Genomic DNA, 23,306 nt, shown 5'->3' with positions numbered 1-23,306 from the left:
AACCACCTACATCAAAGGTGGGATTCCTGATGTTTTTCTTTGTCAACAATGCTATTTATCATTCCCATTGCCCTCTCTTTTTCATTCTAGACTTCTATAGGATATCACATTTATGCAGACAATGCCCAGCTTCACATTAAGCTTGATGATAAACCTGGTAATTTCTATGAATTGTATTATTGCTTTTATCAGGTTCACCTCTAGGTGCAGAATACCTGGCTATGTCTTAATGGCGATAACACTCGAAACCTGCTTCTTGCCTCTGCCAACCTCAAAACATTCCCTTTATCTTTACCTAGGTAATTGAGTCCTTTTGCAAAACCTGTGGATACAGTCTGTCATTTGGGAGTATTGTTTAACAATGATCTGTCTTTTAAATGCAGTCTCCAAAACTGCATCCCCCCTCTCCATCTGATTCTGCTTTTACTCCACCACCCTACACGGCGCTTAGAAAATCTCTCTATGCTTGCCATGATAATGTCCGACCTAAATTACAGGCAATTTCAATGGATCTCTCTCAAAACTCAGAAGGATTTAAAACTATGAAGCCATGTGTTGCTTGGCTTGAAAAGACATGGGCATATTGCAACAGCTCTGAAATCTCTCCATTTTCACTGAGGAAAAACCACTTCACAACTCTCTGCCTAGTACACAGTAGATCAACTAATTGTCTCACAAATCTGTTGTTTCCCTACTAATTGACAAGCTCTGAAAACAGATGTCTCTTGCCTACCTGCCAAATAGACACAAGAGGTGTGGAGGTGGAACATTTCGTTTTCTTGATTCTTCCTTTTGAAATTAGAGGAGGATGTTGTTAAGTTTGGGAAATCCTTAAACATTACATTTTCTTCCTGGCATGTAAAAATTAATCAAACCAGTATTTCTCCTCAGTCGGTTGTCAAAGCATTGGTTGGCAAGCCATCTAAGACTGGAATGCGTGTGTCCCCTTTGGCTTTTAGGACAGTGCTTTTGCAATGTTTTATCATCTTTTTGGGTCACATTTGGTGGCAGACGTCTTCAGCATGCCACACTATTAGACAAAAGACTATGTGGGTCTGAATTGCAAAGTTTTTGCAGAACTCTTTCCTGGTACGAGCTACTCTCTACATGCACCTGCAACTCAAAGAACTCTAAGGCGAGCAGAGCATGGTTAGTAGTGCTTTACAGACACCCTGGGCAAACAAAATAAATAAATACAATTGGCAGTAATGGAAAAAACTCCATGTTGCCCTACTTGGTTTACATTGTTAAAGAATGGGGTTATCATGCACGTTGCGGTGCTGATCCAGTAACCACTGCTATGTTGTACAAGCTGAGATAGCAGATAGTTAACAACAGCTCAAGGGCCATGATTCTACAGGCCTGTTAGTGTCCATTGGCACCGCAGCCCAAGCCAATTTCCTTAATAGGTATTGTTGCCTCAATCCTCAGAGTACTGCATTAGATTGGATTGACTCCTTTTTTGCAAAATTCATTCAGTTGGGAATCAGGAACTAAACCACACATTCTGGCTTTATAGACTACAAATTCAACACTAGACTACATCTGTGCCCTAAGAAAGAATCTAGTGATGAGTTCTTTTGACATGCTGTAAGTGTACTCCCAAGGATGACACCTACTTTTGGAGTAAATGTATGCCTTTTCAATTTCACAAATAGTTTGAGGAGTAAAATGTGTCCATATACTGTGTACAATTCATGAGTGTTAACCAGCATCCAAAGGAATTGCTTGAAAAATCCACTCGCCTATTGGATTTCTATTTTCAAGAGTGTAACTACACAACTAAACACCCTCACATTCTGGTGAGAGGTTCTGTCCAATCTGCCCACAGCACAATAGAGGAACTGCTCCTTTTTAGGCCTGTAATATTAGGTATTGATAGCAAAGGAAGCATTCAACATTCCGCTCTGTGTGCTAATGTGAATTAACACAAACCAATAGAGGACCAAGGGCCAGATGCATCAATATGAGTAATAGTGATTACCTAATTGCGAATTTCTGCAAATTGCAATTAGGAAATTGCTATTCCTAATGCATGAAACTCATAGAGATTCATTTAGCGGTTCCTAGTGGTTCACAAATCGACCTACTTCATGAATATTAGTGAGATAGGTCGCAATTTGCGACCCAATAAGGATGGATGCCATCACAGGGATGGTGACCGGCTGAGACCAGTAGATCACCATGTGTGTGATTGCTTTTAATTGCAGTAGTCTTTTTTTTTTTTAAATGCAACCCGTTTCCCTTACAGGAAAACAATACATTGAAAAAAATGTCAATGTTTTATTTTTGTTTGTTTAAGTAGATGCAGTGGTCTCATGGACCACTGCCTTCTCCTTAACAAACTTTTAAAATACATTCGCAAATGGAAAGGGTCCCCCTTCCCATTTGCGAATGTATTATCACTACCCTTTGGTAGACAGTAAATTATTAATGTATTGCAGCTGGAATTGGGTCACAAAACATTAATACACACAAGTCCGATTTGGTATTTGGAAAGGGATGCCCCTTCCAATTATCAAATCAGTATATGGTCCCAAACCAAATTTGTGATTCGGTAACATGCTACTGAATCGTAGTTTGGGTTTGATTGATGCCAAAATACTTTTTTGTGGCCGCAAATGAGACGATTCTGCGAATTTGCCTGTTTGTGACCTGAAAAAACCTTCATACATGTGGCCTCACATTCTAACATGGTGCACAAATGACTTCAAAAATCAGAAAGATAGCGCTGCATGCCGTTTTACACTTTATCCTTTCTGACATCCAGATGTCGCCCTACAAATTTCGTCTCAGTCACAATTTGGTCCCAAATTAAGGTGCAATTCTTTCTTCCTGCTCTTGCTCCACAAGGTTGAAACCCCATACCTATGCCTGGTGCACCCCTCAATACTGGAAACCCAATATAGATGGGACATAATATCTCAAATAAAATATTAACAGGTAAATAAGTCTTGATTTTCAATACGTATGTCTATGCAGTACATACATCTTCAAGGTACATAGATGTGGAGTAGAAATAGTGAACCTATACTTCCCTATATGTACTTAACTTTTCGATATTTTGTCCCTCAATAGTCTGTCCTCAATATTCTTCTACCACCATATTGTTGGTGTCGATATTTAGTAGTACAATCGCTATGCCCCAATGAATAGAGTTGTTCTCCCTCACATTTCCCACTTTGACATATTGCTAGCACTACCTTGCAAGCAATTCTTGGGTGGTGCGCGTCTGAAGGGTAGTAATGAATCTGCACAACTTTACAACTTTGTAATAGTCCTGAAAAGTTTTGCAAAGCTGTGTCCTCTTGCAGTCCTGATTCTCCTCAACAGGATTTTATTTCTCACAGTAGGAGCCTCATTTAACATGTTTGTAAATTGGACCTCTGTTTTCTGCATGTCACCAAACATTCCTGATTTGTCTTCTAAGATAATAACCTAGAAAGGCTTAAGACTAACCTACTCGAAATAGCTCTGTTCCCCATCAATGGCACATGTTCCAACACTGATTTAATATAATCTTTTCTCTTCAATGGTAAGCTATTGCACCTAACAAAGGTACCTGATAGATCTCGAAAGCTAGTTTACTATTCCATACTTTACTTTTGCTGCCAGTCAAATAAAAAATTTCACTCTCTACAACATATGGGTCGTGTTCCCCAGATTTAGGCATAGATTTATCAACCGAAATTGCGAAACAGCTATTGCGATCGCAATTTCCGCTCCCGCAATTCATGAAGTTAAAAACCACCAAGTAGCGAATTCGCAAACATAAATTCGCAGAATCAATGTGGAACCCCCTTAGCGATTCTGTAACAGCGAATCTCCACCTATTCTGCGAATTAATTTGCGAATTCGCAAATAAATCGCAAATACAATTCATCAAAAATCGGAGATTGCGAAAAACACGAAAATCACTAAATGCGAGCCGCAAATTAAGAAGAAGTCTAACCAGGTGGTAACCATGGTTCATTAGGAAAAAAAAAATTGAAACAAGGAACAGGTGCATGATGAAACAAACACACTTAAGGAGACACAGTAGGAGCATGAGGAAATTCACAATGCCAGGTCTCTACATCGTGGCAAGGCGGCTGAGGGTCCAGACTGCAGCACGGAACCAACGCAGGATCCAGGAGCGCATATTCCGGCTGCAGATAACACTCCTGGGCCAGACTGAAGAGGAGATCTACTTCAAATACAGGCTGAATGGGGCAATGATAACGAAGCTCATCAGAGACCTTGACCCCTTGATGCAGCACCCAACAAGGAGGACCAATGCCGTGCCCACCCATGTCCAGGTATTGTGCTGCCTACACCTCCTGGCCTCCGGAAGCTTCCAGGGGATAGTTGCAGTTGCAGGGGGGATCTCCCAGAGCACACTGTCACGCTGCCTACAGAGTTTCCTGGACGCCATGCTGACCCGGATACACCACTACATAACCTTCCCAACCACCCAACAGGACTTAATCAAACAAAGCTTGACTTCTATAACACCGCGCAATTCCCCCATGTAATTGGCTGCATTGACTGTACCCACATCCACATCTACCCACCCGCTGAGACAGAATACATGTACCGGAACCACAAGTTCTACCACTCACTCAACATCCAGATGGTGTGCAATGCACAGACAATCATCACAGACATAGTGGCCCAATACCCGGGGAGCACGCATGATTTGTTCATCTTCAGGCACAGCGGCATACACACCCGCTTGGCCAGGGGTGACTTTGGCGAAGGACACCTCCTAGGTAAGTACACATGCCCACATACAGTACGTCAAGACCATGTAGCTGTGCATGACAGGCACTGGCCCTCTGCTCCTATCCTTCAGGTGACAGCGCCTACGGCCTCCGTGAGTCCCTCCTCACCCCATACCTCAACCCTGCCTCACCACAGGAACGGCGTTACAATGCTGCGCACATTCACACTAGAAATGTCATTGAACGGACCTTTGGGATTTTAAAGAGCCGATTCCACATCCTACATAAGACAGGTGGGCCCCTCAAATACCAGCCTGAGGTCTGCTGCCGCATCGTGGCCGTGTGTGCCATACTCCACAATATTGCTATCAAGCGTAGGATACCTGTGGAGATCTCTGGCAGTGAGTCGGGGGGGACAACCCCCCACCTGCACATGTGCATCATGCACGCGGGAAGAATCCTGCTGAAGGACACAGGCACCGGAACAACATCACACTGAATTATTTCTAGTGCATTCATACCCCTCACACAACACTGCACTCATGCATGCCAAATGAAATAATGACATGATTAGGATTTGCGTTTGAAATAAATTCTTATAATTATGTGAACAAGATCTTTCATTTACTTTTTTTGTTAAAAAAACATGAAAACTGTATTACGTCATACAGCCCCATGATTGCGAAGCAGGCGTGCTTGGTACATCAGCATGGCACTGCTGCTAATGTTCAGTCAATCACTGGCACCTCCTGCCGGACGCATCCTGTCGCCTCTCCACACCCACCTCACCAGTATCGGGCCGTGATGCTGCACTGGGCCTGGTACTGCGGCCTCGCTCTGGTACCACCGGCAGGGACAGGCTGCTCAGACTGGATGTGCCCTCACTGGCATCATCGCCCCCCCCCTTACATGGCCATGGCCACACACCTGCTGGTTTTGGACAGCGGTTGTGACCTGTTCCAACGCCCTAGCAACATCCTGGCAGCATTGCACCATTTGTATTTGCATTGCCAGGGACCGGCGTGACAGTTGGGATGTTGCATTCCCGATCAGGTGGTTTGACCTGGTATATGCTGATACCCGGGTCAGCAGCTGGCGGTGGCGGCCGATGTCCTGCTGTGACACCATGATTTGACTGTTCTCCCTCACTGCAGCCGTTAACTCCTGCACGCTTTCGGTGAGCTGGTTCACATTGCGCACAGTCTTGTACAGCTGCAGCTGCATGGCTGCCATGTGCCGTGCCGGCTTTTGGTGGACAGCTACCATCCGGCGTTCGATACCAAGCCCTGGATCTTGGGCATGTTGCCCCCTGTCAGCTCGTGTTGCCACTTGCACTGCTGCCTCAACCGGCCGCTTGACTGCGACCGCACAGTGGCTGTGCGCCGTGTCTGCCTCCTGGGTGGTGGTATGGCCTGTTCCACTGCCATGCGTGACGTATGGGGTGGTTGCGCTCCTCCCGTGGCTGCAGGGGTGGCCCTGTCCGCATGGGGAGGTGGTGGTACTGGAGCAGGTGTGTGTGACGGACCAGGTCGTGGGGCAGGATCGCTCTCTCCCTCCGTCTCCTCTGGGGTCTCCTCAATTTGAAGTGCCTCGCTGTCTGTGCTCTGTGGTTCTGCAGCACCTGTGATGTAAATGGGTGCATGATTAATGATATGAATCGTGCACATGGGATGTTGCAACATGCAGGCAGGCTTGCATTCCCTGACTGGCTTTAGGGATATGTTTCACTTGACAGGTCTGGCTGTGTGTGGCTATCAGGGAACTATTGTCACACTACAGGTCCCACAATGCAATATGGCATTTCTGATGTGCATGGACTGCATTACTGGGGTTATCAAATGGCTAGCTCTGGGGGCATGGGCATTGTTAGGGGACGGGGTCGCAGTTGCATGGCTCTTACCTTGGGATTGTTGTGTGGGTCGGGAGGTGTCCAGCTGAGTGACCCCCACGCAGGCTGCTGGGTTGATGGTATCCTCAACAAGGTCCTCGAGTGGAGTGTTGTCCGCAACTGTGGGGTCTCCTCCTCCCGTGGCATGTTGCTCCCCAGCCTCTCTGATATGTGCTCTTTGGCACGGCCTCTGAGGTCATATCACCTCTTCTTCAGCTCATCCATTGAGCGCTGGGTCACTCCTACAGAGTTTACCTTCGCCCTGATGCGCTGCCAAATGCGCCTTTTGTCTGCTTCAGGCACCTCCCTGGATTGCTTCCCAAAAAGCCTATCATGGTCCCTGCTGACTCCCTGGATCAGGAACTCCAGCTCCTGTTCGGAAAATTTTATTTTTATTTTCCTGCCAGTTGCACTGGTTCCTGCTGCATCCTGGGACATTCTGGAGTTGGATGTATGTCCTGTTGTGGGGCTGCAGGGTGTGTCTGAAGGAGCTCAGTGCTGCGCCTCTTCCTCTCTCCAGCACTGTGTTCAGAATGAGTGAGGGAACTGCCTACTTCCTGGTTGTGATGTCATCATTGTGCTCGAAATGCGACTTCCCGTTTTTGCGATCTCGCAATTTGCGAGATCGCAATTTGCGATTTCGGTAATTGCGAAATCGCAATTTCAACATGGGAAACAGGAGATTCTGCGATTTTTGAGCGATTTAGCGAAACTCGCATTTGGCGATTGCGGCCGACTGCGAATCGCATTTTTGGAACGCTTTTTTTGATGTATCCCAGTCTGCGAATTCTAATTTGCGATTCGGTATTTTTCGCATATTAAAATTCACAGAATCAGGGCTTGATGCATCTGGGGGTTAGTCTCTATTGTGGCCCATCCACTTTTGGCTGATTTATTTATGAATACGTATGTTTTTGTTTATTCGATGACTTTCCCCTTAAGCAGTCTACACACTTCATACTCGTAAACCAACGTAAAATATTTATTGGACATGTGACCGCATGTTACGGGATTAAAGATAATTCTAGCAACAGTTTTGGACAGTCTGAACAGTAAGGCCCTCGTTGTCAATTGCAGAACACGGAATGAGATGACACACCACCAGCCACGTGTATTAATTGACCACACCAAAACTTGATTTTACCACCAGGTTTCCTCTTTGATGATTTGAGAATTCTCTGAAATAATCTAACTGATTTTACTGGCCGTATCATTATTTTTCTATGCTCCGCAATTGCTCTGCCGGCGGTTTTGTATCATTACTTTCTTTAGGTTTATTCATCATCAAACTTCAGCACACTTCATGACTCCACCCCTGGGACATTGCTAAAAATAAGTGCTTTGGAGAACACGCCAAGCTTTGAGATTGGTATGAGAGTACAGGTGCTACTGACCTTTCCAAGAAGTCACTGCACACGTACAAACACATCTTGTGACAATGAAGCCTCCCTCATTAAGACATTGGCAATGACCGTAAAATGAAATAAAGCCACACTAATTAGAGAGAGGTGTAGCGCTCGGCAGTACCTGTTATTTCACCTTCATTCTGCTCTCCTCCGCCACAATGTTAGAAAGAAGAACGTGACAGCAAATCACAGATGAATTTCACTGGAATTGAAATGAATTTTTTCATAAAGTGTTATATTGTTTGGGAAGTTCATCACAATACCATTGAAATGAGAAATCTGACTTCAGTGCCCAACCACAGAAGAATAACAGCTCCTCATTATGTTGTCTACAAAAAGTACCCACTGAATCTTAAAATTCTTTACCTTAGAAAGCAATTAGTCATAGCTTCCAGGAGTACTGTGCTCAGGTCAATGTTTCTGATAGTGGCATATTTGTGAATTTGAGTTTCCATTCCCTTACAAACTCCTACATCTTCAAAAACAAATATTTTAAATCAGTAAGTTGCAACCTTCGATGGGAAAAACGAGAATGTTGTAGTAGTCGATCTGATTTTCCGAATAGCTGTAATACTTTTTCATTTTACACATTTCTGTGTCAATATTTCTCAGCTGAGGCAACTAGCTGAAGGTATGTTTAATTCAAGTCAGCTGAATATGTTTGTAAATTTTAGCTCCAGATGAAAAATCCGTCGTGCTAGTAAATACCACCTGCTGAACACATAATTGCAGGTGAATTGTGACAGTGACAAGATTACTGGCGTGGACTCATTGTAGGTATATCGTAGTAGCAGCGGCAAGGACTCTGGACTGGATACATTGTAGATGTATGGTAGTGGCAGCAGCAAGGACTCTTGATTGGAGCATTGTAGGTGAATTGTACTGGCAGTGGCAACGACACTGAAGGGGATGTGTTGTAGGTGAACTGTAGTTGCAGTGAGAAGGACACTGGAGTGGATGTGTTGTAGGTGAACTGAGTGGATGCGTTGTAGGTGTATTGCAGTGACAAAGACACAGGAACAGATACATAGTAGGTGCATGGTAGTAGCAGCAACAAGGAAACTGGTGTAGAGCATTGTAGGTGAATTGTAGTGGAAGCCGCAAGGAATCTGGAGTGAAGCAATGTAGGTGCTAACGGTACGCGAGGAATGTTAAGATTGCTGAAAGGTAAGGAATGTAGTATTTTATACGATAGTCCCCACTAATGGTGCTATTTATAAATGAATGACCTTGAGGAGGGACTACAAATCTCTTGTCACACGAGCATGATAAGAAACACATTGCAAAAGATTACAAAGGGACTAAAATACAAAGCTGGTATAAATGGCATTATACTAAACTCGGAACAGCACAGAAGGAGTGCAAACATGAGTGGAATAGAACACTGTTCAGGCCAATCATGTAATGGACCTGTATTTTCAAGTGGGCAACAAATTCGAGATAACCAGCCAGTGTGATTCAGTTCTAAAACATAACTATTTTTACTAGGTTTATTTCAGAAAATGCGCATTTAAAGGGAAATAATTAAGAAGAAGATTGGTTGCTATCGAAATTAAATTTAGTTCATTTTAAAGTGCACTAACACCAATTGCTGTAGAAAGTTGTTAGATTAATTGAAATCACAGGTTTAAATGCCGTGGTTCCACTCAACATTTCATTCTTCCTCAGTTAATCAAATGAGTATTGTTGACTTGGGTAACCAATAAACATCTGCCACCAGCCCCATGAAACCATTTTGATAGTGAAAATGTGTTTTGTCAATTATAGTACCTTTTATTTGAGGCCACTGAACAGATTCTTGAGCCATTAATCTTAAAGCTTGCAGATTTCTGTTATGTGGGTCCGCTACAGGACGAAAAATAGCATCAATCACTTCTGCACATCCAAAGATGTTGGATACTGGAATATGAGTGGGCTTTCTAGGAGGGATCTCATCAGGAAAAAAAACAGTCTGCACCAGAGTTAAATAAGATCTTCACCTCAGCTGATGTTCTGCGTGAAAGAAGAGGACCCCTCCAATACCATTCCTGAAAAAAACATCAGCCTTAGATCTGCAGCTGTATCACTCTACCAGGGGAGAATTGAGCAACCTGTGGTTCAAACAAATTCATTGTTGATTGCTGTGGAGTAGGTTCATTTTTCCTGCCTGCCACCCAAAGAATCGGCAAGGCTGATTACAAGAAAATATTGATATTTTTGTGCTGAATTGTACTGATTACCAGGTCCTGAGTTCAGGTTTGCCTTCTATCTACACTAGAGGCGGCCGCAAGCACGCCTCGTCATTAAAATTAAACCGGCCTCATGTAATTGGATCCCGGTGCCCAAAGGGCCTCAGGAAGGGGGGCACATGCCCCCCTACCCGTAAACTAGAAAACAGCCCCAGGGAATGGGATCCTCAAGTACCATAGAGGCTTGGGGAGGAAGGAGCCGCATACTTACTATTCACTGCTCCTTGAAAGAGCACCCCAACACGCTCTGCAAGGGATTTGTAAGCATTATTGTTACAGCTCGTTGGTGCTCTTAGAAGACCCATGGGCACCATCAACCATTTAACTATAACTTGGGCCGTAAAGTAACAATAACTGCCTTGTCATGCACTGCATATGACCTCACATATTACAACACTCATGACATGTTCTATGACATGATTGATAACATCATTGCTACATCTAAAATGACATCATTGATGACAACACTGTGAATGGCAGGAGGATGCATTATAATCACCTTAGTGGATGAGTTATGGTTACTTAAGATAACTAGAATTGTTGAATTTCAGTGTTTTTTTTGTTTAAAACATTAAGTTGTCACTGAAATTTTCACCTAAGTATAATGTTGCTTTACCTAAATGTGTGTGTGTGTGCGTGTGTATATATATATATATCAACAACTTTTGCCTTCCTCCTCCATATTTGCTGACCTCCCTTATCCCCATTAGCAAATTTAATTTACTTCTAGCTCCCTAGTAAAGTGGTACTACTGTACCTAGGGCCAGTAATTTAAATGCTACTAGTGGGCCTGCAGCACTGATTGTGCTACCCATTAAGTAGCCCTTTTAAACTCTTCAGGCTTGCCATTGCAATTGTAATGTTTTCCATTTGCCAGGTCCAAAAAGTCCCTTTTAATACAAATTGGTCTGCCCTAGAGAAGGCCCGAAACAGCCCACAGGGCAGGGTGCATTGAATTTAAAAAGTAAGCACGTCATTTTAAGTTTCACATGTCCTGATAGTGAAAAACTCTTACATTTGTTTATCACTACTTAAAGGTCTACCTCTTCCATAGGAAATCATTGAAGTCACCTATCACATTTAAAAAGCTCTAATTTCCAAATGGTAGCAGGTACGCAGTTCATGTTTGGTATCTTTGGAATTGTAATGAGAAAACATATCTTATATTAAAGTCAGATTTTGGATTATAATTTTAAAGATGCCACTTTTAGACAGTAGGAATTTTCCTGCCTTAGCCATTTGTGCCTGCAGCCTGCCTCTGGTCACATGACTGGTTGTAGCTGACCGTTGAGCTTTGTGAATTCCTCCTAGACAGCCACACACAAGAGCGCTTAGATGTGCCTGGATGGGCAATCAGTGGAAGGATGGAAAGGCAGATCTGGGCACAGCCCTACTTACACTTGAATAGGCCGGTGCCTGCCTCCACACAAGGGAGTGCTTATCCCCTGTAGTTAGTCTGGGTGAGAAGGACTGCACCTGCATCTGTTGAACCCAGGACCCCAAAGTGACTCCAAGGGCTAAGTGGCTGGCCTCCTGAATAGATCCTCAATTACATAAGGCTCCAACACCCCTAATCCATACCCTTGGACTCTGCATTCGGTGGTGCCACCCCAGTCCTGGACCATTTGAAGTGTGCTTAAAGGTGTTCTGCCATCCCAGAATTAACATATATCCTCTGCTGGGTGGCGCAGATCCGAGCAGAACCGATGCATCGCCTCTGCTGCTTGAGTTCTCTCAGCTCAAGGACTCTGCATCATCCAAGCATCCAGAATTGGAGCTGCTGCCTGTGCGAAACTTTCCCAATGCAGACCATTGTATTAGAAATTGCTCGTTGATGGCAAGCTCGGCGATGATGCAAGTTCTCTCGTCACAACCTCACAGCTCTTTGGAACCGATGCATGACCTCGACTGCACGATGCATTCTTGCTGCCAGACTTCACATCCAAGCCCTCATCAACGATGATATTGGACCTCGCATTGCAGCTTCACAGCTCCTCGGAACTGACTCATCGCCCCAGCTGCACAATGCATCTTCGGTGTGGGACCTGGTAATGCGCCGCAACAAGGATTTAGGATACTCTCGTTCAGCGGGCCTAACTGAGTCTCTGTAGCAAGCCCATGCTCCATTGCAGTCTGCCTGAACTTGTGACTTTGTCTCTGTCTGAAACGGCCAGATATCCACTGTGGTGCTCTGCTTTTTGGTGTTATTTTCACTGAAAACTTTAAACCTGTATATCTTTGGGTCTACAGATTGGAGTTTTGTTGTTTTGGTATTGTTTCATTTATTAAAAATGACTCTATTGTTCTAATCTGGTGTAGGATCCTTTTGTGGTGTTAAGCCTGACTGCTGAGTGCCAAGTGACCAGAGGGTTGAGCACATGTTAATTTGGGATTTGCTTGGGACTTCACCCAGACAAGGATTGTGGTTACTGCCTTAGTGCTTTAGTAGGGATTTATCCCCCTCAACCAGTAACCCCCTCAACCAATAACCCAATTTCTTACGCACACACACACTATATATATATATATATATATATATATATATATGTGTGTGTGTATATGTGGATATATAAATGTGTATATATATATATATATATACACACATATATATATGTTGAGAGAGAGAGAGAGAGAAAGAGAGAGAGAGAGAGAGAGAGAGGGGGGAGTGAGATATATATAGACAGAGAACTCTGGGTAGTTACCAAGTTTAGCTGAAGAGCAGCTCCTGTATGGACCACCCTACAACATCAACAACACTCTGAATCTGCTCACCTCAAATGTCTGTTATTCTAGAAAAGTTTTTAAGTATAGGATTAATACAGTGTGTGTGTGTGTAGAGGCACGAAGTGTGATATGCAATTTTTTACTGTTGTTATTTGTGGGTAGGGGCTTTGCTATTACTAGCTAGAGACAAAACCTCGAGTGGGTTATGATGCCCGTCATCTCCCTCAACAATGGTAATATCATATTTTACATACAGTCCCCATGCCACAAATTATGAAAACAGATTGATAGGTATAATATCAGTCTTGTGGATTATGGACTCCTATTTGTACAATAGCAAGTACAAAACATGTCGTATTAATATTGCATTTCTGCTGAATATTGTAGCTGTTTTATAAAATACTAAATAATAAATAACAACTCCGTTAGGCAGGGCTGTCCACTCTCTCCAGTTCTTCCCTTTTTTTTATTAAGCGTCTGGCAATAGCAATTTGGAGCGCCATAATAATTCAAGCACCTTTACCTTAAATGGCAAAAATTAAGCTACACGCAGCCGATGCCATGCTTTTATAGGCCCCTGAGAAAGAAGGGCAGTAAAGAGTGCTTGATATGTTTGCAGTTTTTCAAAACAGTGGGAGGATATAAGGTGAATAAATCGAAAAAATGTCATATTTAGCAATTGCACAGCCGATGAGCTCCTGCCGGATCCTAGAGGCTGTGTGCATACTCACCCTAAGCATTATTTGGGGGTATATTTTACTGAAGACGTGAATATATTATAGAGTTTGAATTATAGGCCACATCTGCTCAAAGTTAAAGGCTTACTATCTAGATGTGCATCGCCTCCTTTCACATTATTAGGGTAGGTTGCTTTATTAAAAATGGAAGTTCTCCCTTTATTCATTTTTTCATTTGTAGCTGGCCCATGCACAATTAGCTCAACATTTGTTTGCAAATATAAATGTGAACATCTCTTCTTATGGAACAAAACCAGCCCAAGAATAGCACTGAACACTTTAGACAGGCATGCAAAGGAAGTGGAGTTAGCCCTCCCTTGTTTTCAGACTTAGGGTTAATTAGGATGGCAGGCGGACTTTAGTCCGCCCGCCACCCTAGCGGTGCTGGGACTGGCCGCCAGTGGTGCTGCAGACCCTCACCGGCATTTAGGATGCCACCGTGGCGATGGTTTCACCCATCAACATCATTGTGGTGGGCGGTGCCCACAGCACCGCCCGCCACAATGCTGGGGCTGCACACTGTGCATGCACTACATGTCAGGCACCGTCCTGCATGCAAATGCAGGGGGGTACCAAAGGCCCCCCAACATCCTGGGGGCCCGCAACGTGCACCCAACTGAGACAACCACATCCACCATATTATGGATGGCGGTGTCTAGCTTACACCGCCACCATATCAGGCCCCTTTTCCGCCCGGTCACCTGTGTGACCGGCGGAAATCCAGCGGACGGTCTTTCCATCCGCCGGGGTCCCCTCCGCCATCCTAATATGGCGGGGGGAATGGGTGGCGGGCAGAGGTTATTGTCGGGCGGATCACCACTGCCATGCGGGTGGTGGCGATCCACACGACATCCTAATAGGCCCCTTACTATTTTGCACACTTTACACAGTATTTGCCCATGTTTAATAAGACATGCACATTATATAGCCACCTTCAGAATGAATTAGTGGATAGGATGCTTGAAGAAAGCCAAATTAGAGACCTTCCAAGATTAAATACCCCCAAAAAGTTTGACACTAGAGATTACAAGCGCTCCTCAAGAAAAGAGCACAGTTTTATTAGGCTTTTATCATTCACTATGTTGATTCAGAAACTCTATTGAATCAACTTGAATTAGAGGGAGGGGTCACTATGGATCCAGCAATAGTAGCTGGGTGGGGAATTAACAGATTTCTGAAATTGGATGGTTTTCAGCTGAATGATTGATGGAAAACGTCATCTTGAGAAAAAACATGGTTGCAGTAGTCCTACGGGACCCTGCTGCTTGTGGTGCTACAAAATATTGATCCCAAAGTTTTGTCAGACAAGAAGGAGCTTGTGTTAAATCTAGTGGGAGATTTGAACTTGTAGAAAATATGCTTGTGGAATAGCTATTTACTGTCCTGTAAGAAGGTGGATCTGTATGACCAAATCACAATGAAATGGCTCAGTGAGGAGAATGTGACAATATCTAAAGGCGTATGGTTAAGAATTAACTCATTTTATTTCTCTGCCTTGAGGGGGGCCAGCTTCTATAAAATGCAATTTTTTGCAAAATGGATGATATGTAGAATCTCCAGTTTAACTTTTTTTAAAATCAGAAATGCCTGAACCAATGTATTCAGTGTTTATATAGTAGATGGTAGAGAGTGGGTCCAGTTGTGGTATGCTGGGCAGTTCTTAGAAAATCAACTGAAAATCCAAATACCACAAAATCCTATGTTGGCTCTTGTAGGCATCTGCCCCACACCAGGCACCACAATACAATTTGAGTTGTTGGTAGATATTGCTATGTTGGTGCTCCTATCAATGATTCTAAAGAGAGCCTAAGCTTGTACTATGCTTTGTTGGTTAGTGGGAGAAAATGAACAAGGTTAGGGAAAGAGGGAGGATGTTCGCAGCAATGTAAAACAATGTGAAGACATTTGGTCAAATATGGGATTTTAGGTTGGTAAAATGAGACCTGAAAGCTTTGAGATTTTGTTTGGAGTGATTTTGTTGATGGTCGAAAGCTTTCTATGGCACCTTATGTATTTATGCATTGATGTATTTTTAAATTTGTGTATTTATGAAATGTATAGATGGTTGTTTTGGTTGATAAGATGGCAAAACTGTGTACCTCCTAAAGAAAATACACAAAAAAAACTCTAAAAGGTGTTCAATTTTCAAAGACAACCTATTTATGTCGCTTTTTGTTTCAATCTCAGCACAAGCCCAGCCCACAAATATTACTTGGCAATGGACCCAGTGTTCGAATCCCTCTACATGTCGGATACAAACACGAGGAGAGTCTACAAAGTGAAATCTCTGAATGATGTAAAGGATTTGGCAAAGAATGTCGATGTGATAGCTGGTACTGGAGACCAGTGCCTGTCATTTGATCAGAGCCCCTGTGGAGATGGTGGTCGAGCGGCTGAAGCTCCACTGAACAGTCCACGGGGTAAGAACATTTTTAACCTTATTTTTAGGATTGACAAATTGAAAATCAATGGCATGCATAAAGGCTATTACATATGGGCTGTTACCATTGCATCACTTGTGAGCTTGGCATATATGGAAATAGTGCCCAAGATGATATATCTTTAGTTTTTAGAACGTTTGCTATTCGATGCTGCATAATGGTCATAACAAGGATATCCACTTTCTGAATGCACGTTAATAGATATGCAGTTGTATTTGTAAAGCAATGTAGAATTTACAGTACATGCTTGTGATTATCACATGGTAGTGGTTTGCATTAGGCATTTTAATGAGACTCATATACTTTAATCTGGATTTACTGCGTTTTCACTTTATAATTATTGATTATTCTAATTATTTCTATTTGCATATTTAATGCAGCCAATGTTACCTAAAAGCATACATTTGGTAGTGCCTGTGGGCATGTAGTTGTTCTATTTGTTTCATGATTGCATTTTTTTTAAATTACGTACATACTTTTAGCAAAGTCAGCTTCTCTGAATAGTCACCCAAGATTGTTTGCTTTTTTTCAACTTGTTTTTTGCTGGCAATCCGGGTCTGTGCACGGTGCTACTCAGTGCCACACTGAACATTTGCTACTCCTAAAATAGTACTGTTAAAATTGGTTTCACCCAATTTGTCTATTTAAGCTGTCCCCTCAAGGCGGTGGTAAATGGTGTAGAAAGTGCACCAATGGCCTGGGAGTTAAATGTTATACAGATTTAAACCACATGGGATTCAAGAGAACCACTGTGCTCTGACTTCACTTTAAAGGAACTGCAGTAAAACATGGAAGTGAAAAGTGTCTTTGCCATGTAGGAACACCTATCTTTTATATAATTAGTGACCAGTAAAGGGTACATAGTAATTCCACAGCTTTAAAGTTTAATATAGGAAAAAGTGGCACGGTACATATTTGAAATTGTGTACTATCACAGTGATTGAATATCTAAATGCTGTTTTCACTGTATGGTTTAAGCTAGCTTCTCCATGAACAGGCCTGGGTATACCTAAATTCCTTAAATTATTTAGTCACTTTGGAAAATGATAGAAAAAGGAAATTAAGTTATTATTCATCCAGTTTTCAAAAATCTAATTTAATGGTGAAATCAGATTTCTGATAGCTGTAATGGAAAAGTAACTGATAAAAATGTGCTTTGCACTACCTGAGACAGAACTCAGGTTTTGACTCCATATGCCCAATACCCATTTCCAGCAGGAGTTAATGACTCTGCTTTCCAGGGGAAAATGACTTGTCGATTGAGCCTTTGAAGGCAAGGATATAGTCAACAGATGGACATCTGTTATAAGTCATTTGTTAAACTGGGAGAGGGGCTGGAACATTTGTCAGAACAAAGTATAGCCTACATACAATAACTCTGTTGACTTGGAATTGTCAAATGGGGCTGCCAGGATCAACTCCCATTCGTTCCACTCCTGTCCTGGCTGTTTTGTCGCCAGTCCCAACATCTAAAAACAGTTCTTGTCCTTCATAGTGAGAGCAGACCTCATCTAAATGGGGGAGAGGTTTAGAGAACGTCATTGCCCTTTTTGATGGAAGAAGGGGATAGCCAGTTTGGACTTTGTGGAACGTTAATAGTAAAGAGTAAATGCTCTAAAAGAAGTTGGGTCTAGGGTGAGAAAGTAAACAGAACTGGGTAAGAAAAGTTCTTCAATCACTGCCTAGTTCTTCAGATGAGACTGGCACATTGCTGCTATCTCATCAGACCATTTCTGAACTTGGGAAGATCACACCTGAAGGAGCAGGCCTTGCTGGAAGAAGTAAGACTCAAATACTGAGTCCTGCTGGCACCATAAATATAGAACTACTCTCCAAGGGTCAGGTGGCTAACTACCTCACTGCTTTTTCCAGGGACACAAAAGGAATATTTATTTCCAGTGGGGCCACAGCAGTCTAGGTTCCTACTGGGGTCCTGGCTGGAGAGAAATGCAGTGCCTACACTGAGGATGTGAAGACCACAGGAGTCACCAGGAGGAACTGGAGAAAAGTGGGAATTAATAGAGCCCTGTCTGGCTAGATGTTCGAGCACTTGCTTTGTTGGTGGATTCTGAGAACCAAAGAAGTGGCTACGAATTAAGTGAAAGCCTAGGACTGGGGCAAGGCAGTTAATCCATCCTGGTGGCAAACTGACCTCATGGGCATGACGTCCAATGGTTTATTCTGCTCTGCGCTTTTGTAGCCAAAATGAATGGCTTCAGAGGGAGTTTGATGAAATATCCATCTTCAAGAAACCAATAGTGACTTCAGCCTTGGACTTTGCCCTGATGGAAGATTTTGACCTCAATAACAGTGACTAGGATGGTAAAAACTTCAGCGATTATCACACACCTTATGTATCCAACCTCTGCCCCATCATGGCTGACTATTTATTGGTGCCTGGAGCCTGGCAACCATGAACAGAGTTTTTACATTACAGATTCATGTATCCGGTTTCCAATATCTGATTTTAACCATTTGTTTGTTGTATTTTGATTGTTAGTTGTTTCCTCTTTTTCTTTTGTCTTTTTTATTGTCTTCACTTTGAAATTGTTGTTACTGCTTGAGTTTAACATGCTTTTCTTCTGGGGAATCGCTTGCTGTTTGTGCCACTTCAACTGGAGGTTAAAAAGCTTCTTGTTTTGAGACCTAACTAGAGTGTGTTTATTAAGTTGTCAAGGGTTCCCCCTTCCCTAATTAATAGCCAACTATATGACAGCATTGTATTGATGTTCCTTGAAACTGTTGTAACATGGTTTTGAAGGCTCACTGATAGAATATTGACGCCCAAAATATCCCCATACACAAACATCAAGTCATAAATATCGATGTAAAAAAATATCAACATCTTATAGTTATGATGTTAAGTATAAAAATATCAACAACAAAAAATTGATGTAAATGTATCAATGTACAAAATATCGATTTTTTTTATATATGTAAAAAATAATGTTAAATATATTAAATAATAAACATACCTTTAAAAAAAATTTGGATTTAATATACATTTTAACAAATATAAGAAATACAATTAATTGAAAAAAAGTAAACATAACTATATACAATGTAATATATATATATATATATAAATATATATATATATATTTTTTTTACTTTAAAACAAATAACTAATAATTTGAATTTATTTTAAAATGTTCTAAATACATACAAATTTACAAATACATATGTTATATATATATATATATATATACATACACCTATACATACACCTATGACATAAAATCTAATAAAAACATTATTTATTTATTTATTGTATTTATTTTTAAAGTTTTATAGAGCGCGAACCAGACCCAAGTTAGGGTATCAGAGCGCTTTACATAAGGCGTAAGGTGAAACATTCAAAGGGGAGCATTGCATAGAAAGAAACATAGTCTGCAAGTGACAAGGAGTAGCAGCAGCATTGAAAAAACTTCTTCTGAACAATAAAAGACCATTCAAGTTCGTGTGGGTCATCATTTCTCGTGGCAGCATTGAGAAGAAATGCTCTGAGCAGAAAATACAATTTACGTTCATGAAGGACTTAGTTAAGCGGAACCCGAGAATAGAGGTAGTTTGGGGTTGCCGTTCTTGTGTCGTGGTTGTATTGTTTTAAGCTAGGAATTTGCACATCAGGAATAATTTTGCTTCCTTTTTGAAGAGCAGATTTTTCTGATGTGTGGTGGAAGGGATTTACAAATTCTTGGCGCTGCCCCAGAGAATACTCTGTTGGAAGTTTTGGACTTTTTGAAACATGAGGGGTTCAGAAGTAGATTGTTAGCGCTCCTTGAATGTATGTGTCCTCCAGATAGGCTACGCTTTTGGGCTAGGTAATGAGGGGTATTATGGTGTAACGTCTTGTGTGTGAGGCAGGCCAATTTTAGGTGGATTCGAGCTTCATAAGGTAGCCAGTTGAGTGCTTTCAGGTGTGGCGATATGTGGTCAAATTTCCTAGAACCTGTTATGAGTCTTGTTGCAGCATTGAGACAGGCTTTTAGAGGGCAGTTGAGAATTTGGGAAGCCCCTCGAGGGTGGTACATCCGTACTCTAGCCTAGAAATAACTAAGGACTGGACTGCAGATTTGAGGTCCGAATTCTCAAGAAATGGTTTCATTTTTCTGAGATAGCTGAGGTGGAAGCGGGCATTTTAGCCAATAAGTTGATGTGGTTTTGCATGTTAAGGTTCTTATCCAGAGTGATTCCTAGTGATATGGAAGAGTCCACTACAGTTGGCGTGCAATTCAATGCAATGATAATTTTGATCCATTCTTTTGTCTCAGTGGAGTTCTTAGGGGGGGAGATTAGGAGAAACTCTGTTTTTTGAGAGTTTAGCTTGAGGAAGTTGGTCGATAGCCAATGGACTGTCTTTTCGAGGGCTGTATTTGTTGACCTTATCTCTTCGATAGAGGAGATCTTGATGTACAGTTGGGTGTCATCCGCGTACATGTGGAAGGATATGTTCTACAGCTGTAGTAGCTCGGTGAGTGGTTCGACGTAGAGGTGAAATAGCATGGGAGAATATGTGGAGCCTTGAGGAACTCCCAGTAGGTTAGGTGAGGAAACTGAAAGATTGTTGTTGATCAAGTAGGATTGCGTTCTGTTTTCCAGGAAGGATTTGTACCACTGAAGGATTTTACCAGATAAACCCATCCTGTATTCTAGTCTTCTTAGTAATTTGTCGTGGTTGTCCGTATCGAAGGCTGAGGAGAGGTCGAGTAAAACTAGCAGGCAGGTTTTGCAAGGCGTCATCTACTATATGTAGGATGGCTGTTTCTGTACTATGCCCGGGTCTGAAACCCAATTGGTGAATGTTCAGTAGATTGAAGTGCGAGACGTGTTGATTCAGTTGTTGCTGAACACATTTCTCCAGGACCTTGGCTAGCATGGGAATGTTGGGGATTGGTCGGAAGTTGTTGGGTTCGGAGTTATCTGCAGTAGGTTTTTTAAGGATAGGGGTGACTTGGCCTATTTTCTGGGATGTGACCTTGTGCTAGAGAGGCATTGATGATATTGGTCCAGAGAGGTGAGATGATATGGAAGAGGTGGGGTAAGCAATTTGAGGGAACAGGGTTGTTGAAGTGGTTGTTAAGTTTGGTCGTCGCAATAATATTGGTGATTTCATTGAGATTGTAGAGTTTAAAAGGGGCCCAGGGAGAGTTATTTTTGGGGAGCGGTAGCTCATTCAGTGCAGGCATTTTGGCTTGACTGCTCTTTGGGGTGGCTGAGTTGAGTGCTGCTACACTAAGTTCGATTTGACGAGAGTTAATTTTAGCTGAGAAAAATGAGGAAAATTCTACACTACTCAACTGTAATTTCGATGTTAAGAGTGAAGATTTAGCTAATTTGTTAGATTGTTGTTTCAGAATTTCAAAGAGTTTCTTTGGTCTATTTTTGGCCTTGTCTAGTTCCGATCTGAAAAAGTATTTTTTTGATTGTAGGATACTTTTATTGTAGTAGTTTCTCGATTTCCAGAGAAGCTTAAGATGATTGGGGGAGAGATGTTGCCTCCATTTCCGTTCCGCTGATCTGAGTTTGCGTCTCTCTTCATTTAAGGCTTGTCTGAACCATGGGTGTGTGTCTTTATCCCGAATTCTTTTGAGTTTTGGTGGAGCGGCTTGCTCGAAGACTTTGGTCATTGCGGAGTTGGAGTGAGCTGTGAGGTCGTTGACGTGTGACACGTCATTGGGGGGAGTGAGAACCTTCTCACAGTGAGAGGCCAGGCTGTTCCAATCGATATTTTTTGTGTCTCTTATCCAATGTTTTTGCTTGCTTTGTTGCGAGAAGGTTTTCTTGAAGGCGGATGGAATTTGGAAGGTGATAATGTGATGGTCTGACCAGTCACAAGGCATAACCGAGAGTGAGTCAATAGTAATATGTTAAGATATGATCCAATCAACAGTGGCACCCTTTGAGTGAGTCGGCATTGAAATAACTGGGAATTGTCGGCTAGGAAGGTTTTGAGGGCGTTAACCTGCTTGTCCAGGGGGTTATCCCAGTGGAGATTGAACTCACCCAGGTAAATGTATTTGGAGTGAGGGGAAAAATTTGAGGTAATAATTTCCATAAACTGTTGAGTGAATTCAACATTCGAACCTGGAGGATGGTAAAGAATGTGTAGTTTGTGAGAGTGGGTACTTGAAGAATTAACAGAAATCCCCAAGTATTCACAAGAGACAAGGGGTTCCAAATGAAATTTCGAGATGGAGATGTCGGACCGATGTATGCAGGCTAAGCCTCCGCCTGTCTTGTGCATTCTGTCTAATCTAATGGTATTGTAGTCAGGGGGGACAAGAAGATCTAGGCAAGGGGAGGATGATTCATTGAGCCAAGTTTCTGTGAGGATGATTATATCAATTTTCCTGTTGAGGGCAAGGTCGGCGATGTCAGATGCATGTTTTGGGGCTGACCGGCAGTTCAGTAGAAGAGAGGAGAGCGTGTTTGAGGAGCTCTTTACAATTGGCTCAGGGTTCTCAATGTATGCGGTTAATGATTGAAGGTTATTCCGGTTTATTCCTCTAGGTCTTGGATGAGAAGTTCTACTTGGGTTGCTAGGGACTGGAAGTCTAGCATATTCATCTTTATTAGTGGTATGACTAGCCGAGGTTTCATATTGCTGTAAAAGTGATTGGATTTCACGGTCCGTTATGTTATTGGAGAGTCTGCATGTGCGCAAAACTCGATCCGATAGGGGTAGGGGGATGGTTTTTATCCCCTTCTCGACTGTTGCTAGGGATTTTTTGAGATGTTTAAGTGTAGAAACGGAGTTTTAGCGAGATGTAGGATGTTTCTGATTTCTAGGATAACGTTTTGTAAATTTCGGACGATGACACAAGTCTGTTTTAGGAGAATCTTGATAGGGTGGGGGGAGCTGAAGTAGGGTGTTGATAGGGGGCGTTGTTGTGGTTGTTATTACTAGTTCTAGAGGAGGGAGGTGATATGGTGTGTGAGATGTGCGGGGAGTTGACGCTTCTTTCAGCAGATGTAGGCAAGGGTCGAAGCTCCCCCGCAGGTGCTGATAGGGTGGAGGGGGAAGTTAGGTTCTGAGGTACCCTGGATGGGTTCACGGACTGGCTTTTTAAAGCACAGAGCTGATGGGAAATGTTAATGCTACTTCCAACAGTTTTAGGTGAGGTAGTTGGACGTTGGTCCTCAGGATGAGCTGACGGGGTGGAGGGAGAGGTTAAG

General features: G+C 42.5%; 1 protein-coding gene across 1 annotated transcript in view; it reads left to right on the top strand.

The window, feature by feature from the left end:
* TENM1 (teneurin transmembrane protein 1) overlaps nt 1-23,306 on the top strand; it is a 1,826,288-nt gene that overhangs the window by 1,450,097 nt on the left and 352,885 nt on the right. The window contains exon 24 of the mRNA XM_078688755.1: nt 15,874-16,106. Within this exon, the coding sequence (XP_078544881.1) occupies nt 15,874-16,106 (233 nt within the window). The remainder of the gene's footprint in view (nt 1-15,873; nt 16,107-23,306) is intronic.

Source organism: Lissotriton helveticus, chromosome 4_1, assembly GCF_964261635.1.
Source record: "Lissotriton helveticus chromosome 4_1, aLisHel1.1, whole genome shotgun sequence".
In the NCBI taxonomy this organism is placed as follows: Eukaryota; Metazoa; Chordata; class Amphibia; order Caudata; family Salamandridae; genus Lissotriton; species Lissotriton helveticus.
The sequence above is the reverse complement of the archived record's forward strand: the minus strand, read 5'-3'. Positions and strand labels throughout refer to the sequence as shown.